Source organism: Saccostrea cucullata, unplaced genomic scaffold (genome assembly GCF_032062105.1).
Source record: "Saccostrea cucullata isolate Sc308-1 unplaced genomic scaffold, CSIRO_AGI_Scuc_v1 ctg4723, whole genome shotgun sequence".
Classification (NCBI taxonomy): Eukaryota; Metazoa; Mollusca; class Bivalvia; order Ostreida; family Ostreidae; genus Saccostrea; species Saccostrea cuccullata.
Window position 1 is genome coordinate 29,544 of NW_026930763.1, and position 11,747 is coordinate 41,290.

The 11,747-nt window shown below is 32.0% G+C and overlaps 1 protein-coding gene across 1 annotated transcript in view; it reads left to right on the plus strand.

The window, feature by feature from the left end:
* LOC134230023 (uncharacterized) overlaps nt 1-11,395 on the plus strand; it is a gene marked incomplete at its 3' end in the record, with an annotated part of 35,794 nt that extends 24,399 nt beyond the window's left edge. Inside the window, exons 7-15 of the mRNA XM_062711798.1 lie at nt 2,951-3,139; nt 3,877-3,979; nt 4,356-4,510; nt 5,379-5,575; nt 6,939-7,026; nt 8,544-8,611; nt 10,499-10,535; nt 10,687-10,784; nt 11,276-11,395. Coding sequence (XP_062567782.1) covers nt 2,951-3,139; nt 3,877-3,979; nt 4,356-4,510; nt 5,379-5,575; nt 6,939-7,026; nt 8,544-8,611; nt 10,499-10,535; nt 10,687-10,784; nt 11,276-11,395 — 1,055 coding nt within the window. The remainder of the gene's footprint in view (nt 1-2,950; nt 3,140-3,876; nt 3,980-4,355; nt 4,511-5,378; nt 5,576-6,938; nt 7,027-8,543; nt 8,612-10,498; nt 10,536-10,686; nt 10,785-11,275) is intronic.
* Nucleotides 11,396-11,747: the final 352 nt, after the last annotated feature.

Consider the following 11,747-nt stretch of genomic DNA (forward strand, 5'->3'; position numbering starts at 1 on the left):
GGTAGTGGCCAATTTTTTTTCCTAGGCATAGTGATACAATACTACATTTCCTTGATATCACTATACTGTGGTAAGAAGTGGGGGGGTTCAACCAACCTTTCAATGGACATTTTCAATAGTAAAGGTGATGTGAAAAAAGGGGGGAGCCCACCCACCCCCTCTGGTCATCCTGTTGCTACGTGCCTGTTGTAGCAAAGATTTTTACAAAATGATCAATAAGATGATTATAATGACTCATTTTATGTTTGTTTAACTTTGATTTTGTTGTGTAAGTCTTTCCACAGATTTCACAGGGAAACCGCGCGTACTTTCAACTTCCACATGAAAAATACATTTAATAAAAAACAGAGAAACTTAATTCTAATTACACTTTACAATATTTATCCAATTTCTTAAACAACAGATCTATGTTAGCTGAGCATTGTCATTTGTACTACTACGGAAAATAGTCGAATATGGCAAGCTAATCCTATGGTGCGACAAATATGAAGGTGAAGTAATAAAATTCAATTATAACGCAAGTTCCTTTCATCTATCATTAATTTCTATTGAAGAATCTCCACAATTTGCAAAAATCTTACAAAGATTGAAATTATTTGCCAATAAAATAGCATACATGCTTGTAGACTTAAGAGGCCAAAAGGGTTCATTTTCTCATACTTTAACACAATTTTTCGATTGCAGTGGGCCTTTTTTCCATTTTGTAACAGGAAGTTTGCGTAAAATATACATTTTTGGGTAACAAAAGCATGGAGCAAAGACCCAGTATCCTTTAGAATACATTTCCATGACACAACATTCGATTTTTTTTTTCGGATAAATACTTAAGTCCATTTAGTTTTCAACTGTATCAGTCTAAAACGATTTACTAGTATTTAAAAAGGCTTATAGAAACAAAAGGGTTACATTATCAATACATGTATCAAGTAATACGTAGTATATATATGTAATATATGAAAAAACTTCGAAAAGTGTGTCAATTCCAAATTTAAAAAGAAAAAATGGAAAGGGGGGGGGGGGGGTCCAGCCCTCAAGTGCCTGTGGTGATACTCAATGTTTTTATTGCTAGGGGTTCGAACCCCACGAATACCATTTACAATAACAGGTCTGGAATAATTTTTTTTTTCGATAAAATTTTTCTCAGAAAGGTTTTGTTTACCTTAATTTCAATAATGAAAAAAATACTCTAAATTCTTTTCACAAATTGAATATGATTTTTATATATCTGAAGCTATGGGTATTCTGAACGCCTTGTTAGCTCCTCTCCTTTCAATAGTCCGTATATTTAATTAACTTCACTGCATGAACACGCGTATATATAATTCTAAATATTTACATTTGCAATGTCTTTGTCCGAGATAAAGTATACAAATTGTAAATGTACTTTATTTCCCCATTAATGTATTGGCGCGGTTCCAAAAAAACCACGTGCAGGGCGGGAGAAACAGCTAGTCGAAAGCAGGGCTTGGAGCACGTGGATTGGTGGAATCAAAGCATGTAAATATAAGGAATAACTGTCAGATTTTTCAATTTCATGACGATGATCAATCAATTGGTTTGCGTGATAATTTATAATTTATAAATTATCACGCAACCCAATCGATTGATCACATCATAAATCGAAAAATAAGACAGTTATTCCTTAAATCAATTCTATATACATGCAACATATGGAGATAATGAACAGTATTCAAGATCAAAAGTTCATAAAATAATACAAAACAGGAGCAGAGCAAACACGGACCTGTTAAACATCAGAGGTGAGATCAGGTACCATGGAGGAGTGAGCATCCCCTGCCGACCGGTCACACCCGCCGTATGCCCCTTGTCATGACCTGGATAATCCCTCGTCAATTCAGTGTATAAATAACGGACTAACAAGTAGTATACCTGTATATGTAATATGTACTCTTAACTATTGCTCAAGTGTCTATTTACTGTAAAAGAAAGATATGTATACCTCAAGTTTATTTAAGGAATGAATCTTATCTTAACCTATAATATACGATAAAACGTAACTTGGACAAATTTATGTATATACATGTATCGTATAACATGGGTTACATTAAGCTCCATTCCTTATAATTTCAGTGTAGACAAAGAGACAATTTTTTCCTCCAAAAATGGCTTCAAACTGAGCAAATTTTAAAATTAACGTCAAGTGGAGTATAAACGTTTTGTCGTAGCTCATTGTGACGTAGCCAAGTTATGTGATACAATATAAATTAAATCATTTATCCAATCAAATGACGTGTTACAACTAAAAGTAAATTATATCGAAATATAGAAATAGATGTCTAGTAAACAGTTTAAATATGAGCTAAAGCGCACTTATTTAGGGAAAACGTCATTGAAATTATGAGAGAGTTAATAAATTTATTGTAGCAATTCAATGCTTGTATAATCAATATAATTTTTATAGAAACGATTCCTTTCCATTAGTTAGAGATTTATTCCTTCCCCCAGCCTCCACTAAATTCTTCACCCCCGAGTGCCACACACTTATATTGAAGTCTGTCCCCTTTATTTGAGATGGAATTCTCCGAAACATTAGAGTGTCTTGAGCAAAATCATATCTAGAAGTCCCTCACTTAAATCAAATGAAGCTGAGTGATATATAAGGCACCAACTTTCACAAAGAACCGGTCAAATTTGCGTTCCCGCATGCTCTTGCCAGATATTGCAGAAGTGTTCATGTATTTCTAGGACGAGCCCCGAGCTGGGAAACGAGTTACAGTAAGCTGGGATATCACTGTGTTCCGCCGTAAGTGAATTTAGGATTATTTTCATCTCAATCACTGTAGGAAAGCTAATCAGGTCAACGAACATTGTAAATTCCGCTTCGAATTCTTCACCCCCGGGTGGCACCATTCCGCGCCCCAAATGCATAGATTTAAGAAAACTACTTTTGATAATTGTAGTAATTCTAAGCTATTCTGTCATTTTTAAGAGGTGACGTGTAATCAGACACTGTTGACGAAAAACGCTCTGAGCTACAATCCAAGAAAACCGCAGTACTCCTTCAACGAAACCATACACTACAGCTGTGTAGAAGGTTACATTCTCAGAGGATCTACATATGCAGTTTGTGCTCAAGATTTTTCTTTTCAATACCATGAAGGAGAACCTTCTTGTGAAGGTTTGATTTTGTTTTTGTTTGTTTGGTTTTTTGGGGGAAGGGGGGTTTAATCCTTTCTTGGATGATGAATATTTTTAAGAAAACTTAATTGAACCTGAATTGAACTTGAATTATTTAGATATGGCATTAAAGTTGCAGGCTTTTCACTATTTTGTTTGCCACTCTCTGTGAATATATTACATACGTATTTACCAAAATTTTGTAAATGATCCTTGGCAAATTTTTTTCCTGCATCCCTCATGTAACGCGTGTTAGTACATTGGATGGAGGAGGGAAGTCAAAACATTCTTTCAATCAAACCAAAAATGCCCCATCGACCACTATATATTTTAACAAATTAATCCATACTACTTATTTCAAGTGATACCTAGCTTAGAAGATAATGGCAATAGACTAGTTCATGGTACAGAATTAAATCAGAATCTTTCATCACCCACCATGACTGGAAAAGGGGAGATAGAAATAAAGTGACTATAAGTATAGACAAAGTATTGATAAATAACTACATTCCGACTCTATCAATAGTGTCTTTAAATGACTATACTTCAGTAATCAGGTAGAGATTTTGATAAGGACGCGTGTAACGAGAGATGATCAAATATGCATAAATATCTGCTTATCCATAATTGCTTGTTGTACAGATTTAAAATCTTTAAAATGTCACTGGTTATATAAAAGTATAACTTATAGCTATAGTGCTTTTATTACTAACGTAAATTTTTCATCATTTCCAACAGAGTCGACTGCAGAAATCAAATCAAGAATGAGTGTAATTATCGGCACCACAGTGGGAACAGTTCTAGTTTTTATACTTGTAGTCATTATTCTAGTAAGCATAAGGTAGGTTTAAAACAAGTATAAATTTACATGAACAAGTAAATTTCAAGACATGTGGCCCCCGCCAAAATGTTTTCCGAAAGTTTTTTCTTCAAATGCTTAAGACAACAGGGTCAAAAATGTTGACCAAAAATGCATTTTCGCAAGAAGTAACTTAAATAATATTAAAAGCCCAAAGATCAATCATTCAAACATTTTGGCTGAGGTTGAAATTGGTGAATTTGAAAGTCAAGTCAAGGTCAAAAATATTTGTATCCATAAAAAAGTAGCATTTAAAAAATGAAAACTCTAGCACCGACCGTCCAAAAGTTAAGGTCAAAGTAAATGTTTGGTAAAATTTTGCAAAAGTTCACTATTGAAATTATTTCTATTTTAATAGAAGATATAAAAAGAAACCAAGCATTTATAGAGACATTGATGAATGTCGATCTATGGAGAATCTAGATCACCAGTACGCTCAAGTACAACGGACGACTATAAAACAAGAAAATATGAAAACAACGGGTAAGAAAATCAATGCATCTTTTAATAGACGTACAATTGTATGAAATGCTGTATTGTATGATATTTAACTAATATAGAGACGTCACCATATACCAGCGACGAGTTCATATTTTGACCTTTACTCGTGGCCATCTAGCAGTAAGGGATCTTTATCGTGCCAACGTCTACTATGACACGGGGCCTCGGTATTTGTGATCTAATCCGAAAGAACTGTAACTCTTATTCCCGATGGCGAGCTAATGGCAAAGGAACAGTTGCTACCCATTTCTATCGACTTGGGTCATTCGCAGCCGATATTTGAATTCACGAACTTCCGAACACAGAACGATTGGCACTCTCTCTACTGCGATATCATATCAGTTGATTGTATGGAGTACAAAATATAAACATCCAACTTTTCAATGAGTTATGATGATTTTATTAAAATAACTTTACATCATTGTGTTGTGACTAGAGAATTAAATCCTGCTTTCTTGTCATAAAAAATGACATGTTATTATAATCTCTATACGCTACGTAGATACCATTACTTTAGGTATCTTTGAAATATGGGATATAATATTTTGGGTGCAGAAGGCTTAATTTCTTATATTTATATCACTGAATATTTTCTGTTTATTATTTCTGAAGAAAACCGTTGTCGATTATCATTCAGTAAAGAGCAAAAGCTTAGCACTTGTACAGATTTCTTTAGCAGTGGCTGTTCCACCAAGAAAACATACAATGACGTAAATATTGCAACACGTCATCAATTAATCCCTACTTTAAATGGCTATCTTGACAGATCGATATAAATAATGAAAATACATTTTTTTTTAAATAAAGACCCACTAAATTGGCAACAATGAATGTTTTGTAAAATGTTACAAATGTAATTTTTTTCCCTTGTTAAATTCAGTAGCAAAAGTCTCAGCCAAAATGCCGTACTACAACTTTGGCATGAGCGAAGATAAAACTGAAACAAGTCAACATAACACGTATTATGATTTCACATCAAAACTAAAGTCTTCACCTACAGCAGTAAAAGTTTCCGACTTCAAGGATTTTGTTGATATTAAAAGAAGAGATAAAGAATACTTTGATGAACAATTTCAAGTAAGTTTTTTTATTTGAAATAAATTACTTTCGCGTTAAAACATACATGCTTTGAAAAAGAATTTTCTTTTCAAAAAATGTGCTTCTCATTTAAGAAAGAATGTTAAGCTCTTTATAATTTAAGTTTTTAAATTTTAATTTTTAAACTTTAATACTAAATTTATTTGGGTTGATATTTCAAGCATTTAGAATTTTGCTTTTAATAAAAAAGATACGGTGTTGTCTTTTTTTCTTCTTGCACATATTAACAAGTGTTCCCATTTTACTTATGTATTATGTTAAGGATATATGAAACATGTGGAGATAACGAACAGAATTCAAGATAAAAAAATCTTTAAGATAATACAAATTAGGAGCAGAGCAAAACATCAGAGGTGGGATTGGTTGCCGTGGAGGAGTGAACATTCCCTGCTGACCGGTCACCCCCGCCGTGTGCCCCTTGTCATGATCGGTAAATAACGGAAAAATCTTTTGTAAATTCAGTGTATAAATAATGGACTAACAAGAAGCTTGAAAAAAAAAGTCAGTCAGCATTTGACTCTATGATAAATTGTATTTACTGATAAGGTCATTGTATCGACCATAAAACTTACGAAATGATGACTTTGAATAATAAATCACTTCATTTAGGTGATATCTTCTTGACTTGATTCAAAAGGAAAAAATATAATATTATTATTAAAATAACAATACAAAGAAAATCAAGCTCTATTAAAGCATTTAAGTGTCAAGATTCTGCAGATGACTTATTATTGCTTGGGGTTTATAAAGTCTCTAATTTTGTAAAATAGTTTTGCTTATATATCTGAAAGTAAAATTAACCCCATTCTGATTCTGAGGCCTGTTCATCAGAGCGAGTGCTCGCGAACATTTCTAGTGAAGATATAAGGGATCTTAGCGAGCGGTTGCGCATGTTTGCTCTGTTGAACAGGTCCCAGATTACAAAAATTCTTTCTACTGTCTGCGTATCATTTCTTCATTCTTAATAATGTTTTTACAATCTAGGATTCACATTATGACTGACAGGCATTTGTCATAATATTTTTAATAATTCAATTTGAACAATAATGGGATTTAATGTTTTGAATCAAATCGATTTAATAGAGATTCAACCCTCTATGAATTCTTAATCCTTCTTTAATAAAAGCAATCAATCGCTAAGTCAAATGACTAACACTTTCTCTTAATTTTGAATTTATTTTTCACACTAAATTTTCATTGAATATTCTCAAAGTTTCATAGAAACCGAGTTAGTGTGTGGGTTGTACTTTTACATATAAGTATTTCTAATATTTCTTGTATCTCTCGTTGTGTTTTCTGAGTATTATATGTGTAAAAGACAAAAAATATCTCTCTTTTTCAGAAACTTTACTCTGGTCTTCAATTTCCTGCAACTGTTGCTGTTACACCAGAAAATAGACCAAAGAACAAATACAAAAACATATATCCCTGTACGAAAATAATATTTACGTAACATTTCATCTCACTTGTACTTCAAACACTTTAAACCATGCCTGGGCAAATTTATTCACTCTTTGAGTGTGTTAGTGAAAGAATCAGTTTTATAGATTTCTTATATTACTGAAACTGATTCACGAACAATCCTATCCCTGACAAAAAAATAAGAATATTAAGTTTTATTTTCTCAATCTATCAAAATATGATTTCTGGTGATTTTTCAAGTTTTGAATTTCGATTTTTTTAATTATTAAGTAGTATAAAATTAGGAAGTACATCTATTTCAAATATTTTAAAATCAAGTTGATATTCGATATATTTGAATGTGTTTATTTTTTCCCAAGGTTCACTTTATGCATAAAATACCCCTGTAGATATACAGATTGATTGGTTAAGACTTGATTTTCCATTTGAAGCATTAAATTAAAATAAAAAATTAGTGCTTTCATTTCCTATTAAAAAATTTCTCCTAAAAGTCCAGGTCTTGGAGAATTAGCTTGATAAATTGCAATGTTCTTGAATTTAAAGGTAAACAGGTATAATTGAGTACTTTCAGAGAAGAAAAATAATATCAGCGCACTCTCTGATGTAAAAAATAATTTAAAACATGTCTTTTAATCCCCAGAAACAGTTCTATCATTTAGTAGTTGCATAGTTTAGATAAGAGGCTACGCTCTATATTAAATGTCGAAAAATAGCATTAAAAATTAGCCGTTTTTGCAGACTTTTTCAGAATATTAGGTAATGGACGCATTTCGTGACGTCACAATGCATTGACTAGCCAGAAAATTACGTCATTTTTGATAGATACGCAGTCACCAAAGATCTAAGTGATATTCAATGCATTGTTAAGTAAAACTATGCAGTTCAGTTTTTTCAGAAATTCACAGGGCCAAATAAGTCAAAATTGAACCTTGTTCTTTACGTACTTATTGTTACCCAATGTTTTAGATGTAAATCTACTTGAAAATAGTTTCAAAAACAAATCGCTATGAATGATTCATTTTCAGTGATATTTTGCATATATATTCTATCAGGGCTCTAATTAGCGACTAATTTAGTCGACATGTCGAATAAAAGTTTTGATTGGCGCCTAAACCTTTTCTACAAGTTGCAAATTAAAATTGGCGATGATTTTAAATCGACATTGCGAACTTTAGATTTTAGAACTATTAAGTTTTTTTTAAAGGTGAGACACATGTTAGAAGTCTAGAGAGTATCTTAATTACTGCAGTTTTTAAATTTGTGCATTAGAAAACATTGTCTGGCTACCAGCAATTTGTATTGGTGACAATTTTTTTTTATCAGGAGCCAGCTGGCGCCTAAATTCTAGATATCTGTCTATTTGAATGAAATAGAAAATAAATTCAGAGATTAAATAATTGTTACAGAAAAAGTACTATTTTATAAAATTAATATCAATAATATACTTTTAGCATTATTAGCAAAGTATGTATCATGCAATGTATCCACTGTAAAATTTGGCAAATGCTGAAACTTGCTTCTCCAGATGATGAATCTCGGGTCAAACTAGAGGGAAGTGGAAGGGCAGATTGCATAAATGCCTCCTACATTCATGTGAGTTCTCCCTTTCTCATTTGAGATAGAAAATTCTCTTGTCTATCTTACATTTTTATCTACAAGATGCATTTGATACTGGAGTATATTACATATACATTTGGTAGATTGGCAAGCTTGTGTTTTTTTAACAAAACGTTTTTTTTTTTAATGAAAGAAAATTTGGTCAAAAATTGTTTTAATCTATCTGGTTTTACCTACTCTAATTAGAGGTGGTTGATGAAGTCATTTTCGCCATTTAGATGACATATTGGGTTGGTTTTCGACGTCATTGTCTGTTTTTTTTTAGACAATTTTGTTTATCTTATAATTAAGAGTGGGGTTGCTTAACTGTTGGTTTCAAAAATAATTGAAAAACTTTCTATCTTTCTATTTACATGTATGGGCATCTTAAAAGGTAAACGTTTTCGTGATTCCAAAAACAATAGCTAAAATTGTAAAATTCTCCATAAAAGTTGTAAATTTCATGAAATCATGATAATTGGTTCTAGCTCCATCGTGGAGCTAAGTTGTTCAAATATATTTACTAAAAATGTTCATTTGAATTCATGGAAATTTTCCACTGTAATAAATAGCGTTTTACAAAATTATAAAATTTTCAGCCATTGGATGCGGAATTTTTCTCAGTCATGGGGTATGATAGCTACCTTGTGATTAAAATTAATTGCAAAATTTTATCTTATTATTCAAGAAAAATTCTTGAAAAAAGGTCGATTTGTTTATGTATATTTATTTAGTGGCTATCGCTTTTTAAAGATTATAAAATCCCCGGTTCCCCCGGGTTCTTAGTCCGTTTACAGAAACATACTACCGGTAAGTTAACCATAAACTAAATTTTTTTTAATTATGTAATATATGCCTTTTACCCCAAAATCTCGAGGAAATACAAAGTAGTGATAAAATTGAGAAATTGGCGACCCGGTGCCATCATGGTAATATCTACCTTCGTTGATGTCCGATTCCTCAGAGTAATGTGATTAAGTGTCCGACACCTCAGAACGTCCATCTTTTAACGTCGTCCAAATCGTTGGCGATTTTCAATAATCCCGCTGTCATGCCTTTTCAAAAGCCTAAATAATCTTGCTGACCTTATTTTCAATACTTTAGATATTCAACGTTTTAAATTAGTTTGAAACCGCTGTCATTTAACTCCAAAATATTTATTTTGTCTCACCTGTCATTTCCTGTCGTTTCGTAAGTATGTATCCACTATTCATGAACTAATGGCGGTCTATAGAGGAAGTACTAGTAGACACTTGTACCTCCTAACACTGACACATTCTTTCCGAGCAATGAGAATTTAATCCTAGATAGGGATGGTTTCAAACTAATTATGATGTTGCATCTGACCCACCTGCACATATATGTCATGGTACATGTATTCAGCAATAGGTCAGCAAGCAAAGAGATATATGATATCAAAACTATCTAAAACATTTAAATTTATATTGAAAAAATCATATGCTTTCTATTGATCCAAAGGTGGGTTATTGTCTTCATTTGATTTCATGGATAACTGGGAAAATGTTTCTGAAGCACAACTTTGAAGCCATAAGAAAATAGGTAAAAACAAATGAATGACACATTCTGTTGCTGAGAGAAAAAAGGCTTGGCATACCCTTTATAAATGGTTATGTTTAAAATTCGAGGTCATATTGTAAAAGCAGAAAATTTCGTTGTGGATAAAATTGCATTTTTTGCAGTTGACAATTATCAACGAAATTAAATCCCACACGAAATTTGATATATTTATTAATTTATTGAATAGGGTTATTTTCTAAACAACGAAATTTTATGCCCGTAGTATATTTAAAGACCATGCACTGAAAACCTTTCTGAAAACTGAACTATTTATTCGTTCAACAGAATCTTTTTTTATCTTTAAAGGGATACGGAACAGTGAGGAGTTATATTGCAGCACAAGGTATATAAAAACGACTACAAACAACATTCAATTTTAACATGCAAATGATACACGCATTTATAAATTGAAGAGATGTTGATGAAGTGAGCACCCCATACGTGAATGAAGCTTAATAAAAAGCAATTTTTTTCTATATTTATATTTTTTCAAGGCCCACTAGTGAATACGATTGATGATTTTTGGATGATGGTTTGGAATGAAAGGTGTGGGAAAATTGTCATGCTTACAAATCTTATCGAGGATGACAAGGTGAATTTCATATTACAAAGTCAAATCGAAGTGTCCTGTTATTTCTATTTTAAAAACACTTTCTATCTTGATGATAAATTTTATTATTACTGCCAGACTTTCAGACTTTGATGTTTTATTTAACAACGTCTCACACCAAGTACCTTCATTTTTACAGATAGGAATTTGTAATAAAAATGGAAAAAGACAGGGAGACTATTTTCAGTTTTATATCAGTTATTTCATTAATTTTGAATTATAATCTCAATGTGTTGTTGCAGAGGACAAATATAATCTTTTTTTTTTTTTTTTTTTGGTTTAAAAAAATCTTAAAAGGGGCTACTAACCATCAAAAATCTTTTAATTTTAAACTTATTATACTTAAATTTTTCAATTCAGATAAAAATATATGCTATTATGCAGAAAAGAAAGGAATATATATCTCGAATGAATTGTTTATTGTAGCAAAGGAGACTTTCTTAAAAGTAGAGATACGTAATCATTTTTTTTAGGTGAAATGTATTCAATATTGGCCAGAAGAAGAGAAAATAAAAGCTGGAAATCTTACAATAGAAATGGTGGATATGGAGAATTTCTCTGACCTAACGATAAGAACATTTTGCCTAAATAACGTAGGTACTGGGTAAATGTTTTTTAATGATTGCATCCATTTAGCAGTTATTGATCGGGAAATTTTGATTAAAACAAGTTCTGATGCCATAACATAGTTTACTTTCTAAGGCAACAATCATGCATGTTTGCTCCATGGTGTACTCAATATGTACAAATTCGTTTAACAAAGAAAAATCAAACACTGATATTTCTCTGCTAACTTTCCCTTTTACACTGGAATAAGACTTGTTCAAAGAAAAGGACGTGTTTTTAACTGTGGAATCATCAATGTTCTTGGTGGACCAATGTTCGTTGGTTTCGTGGGTTACCCTTATCCGCGATTTTACATCCCCACGAACATTTAATTTGTAT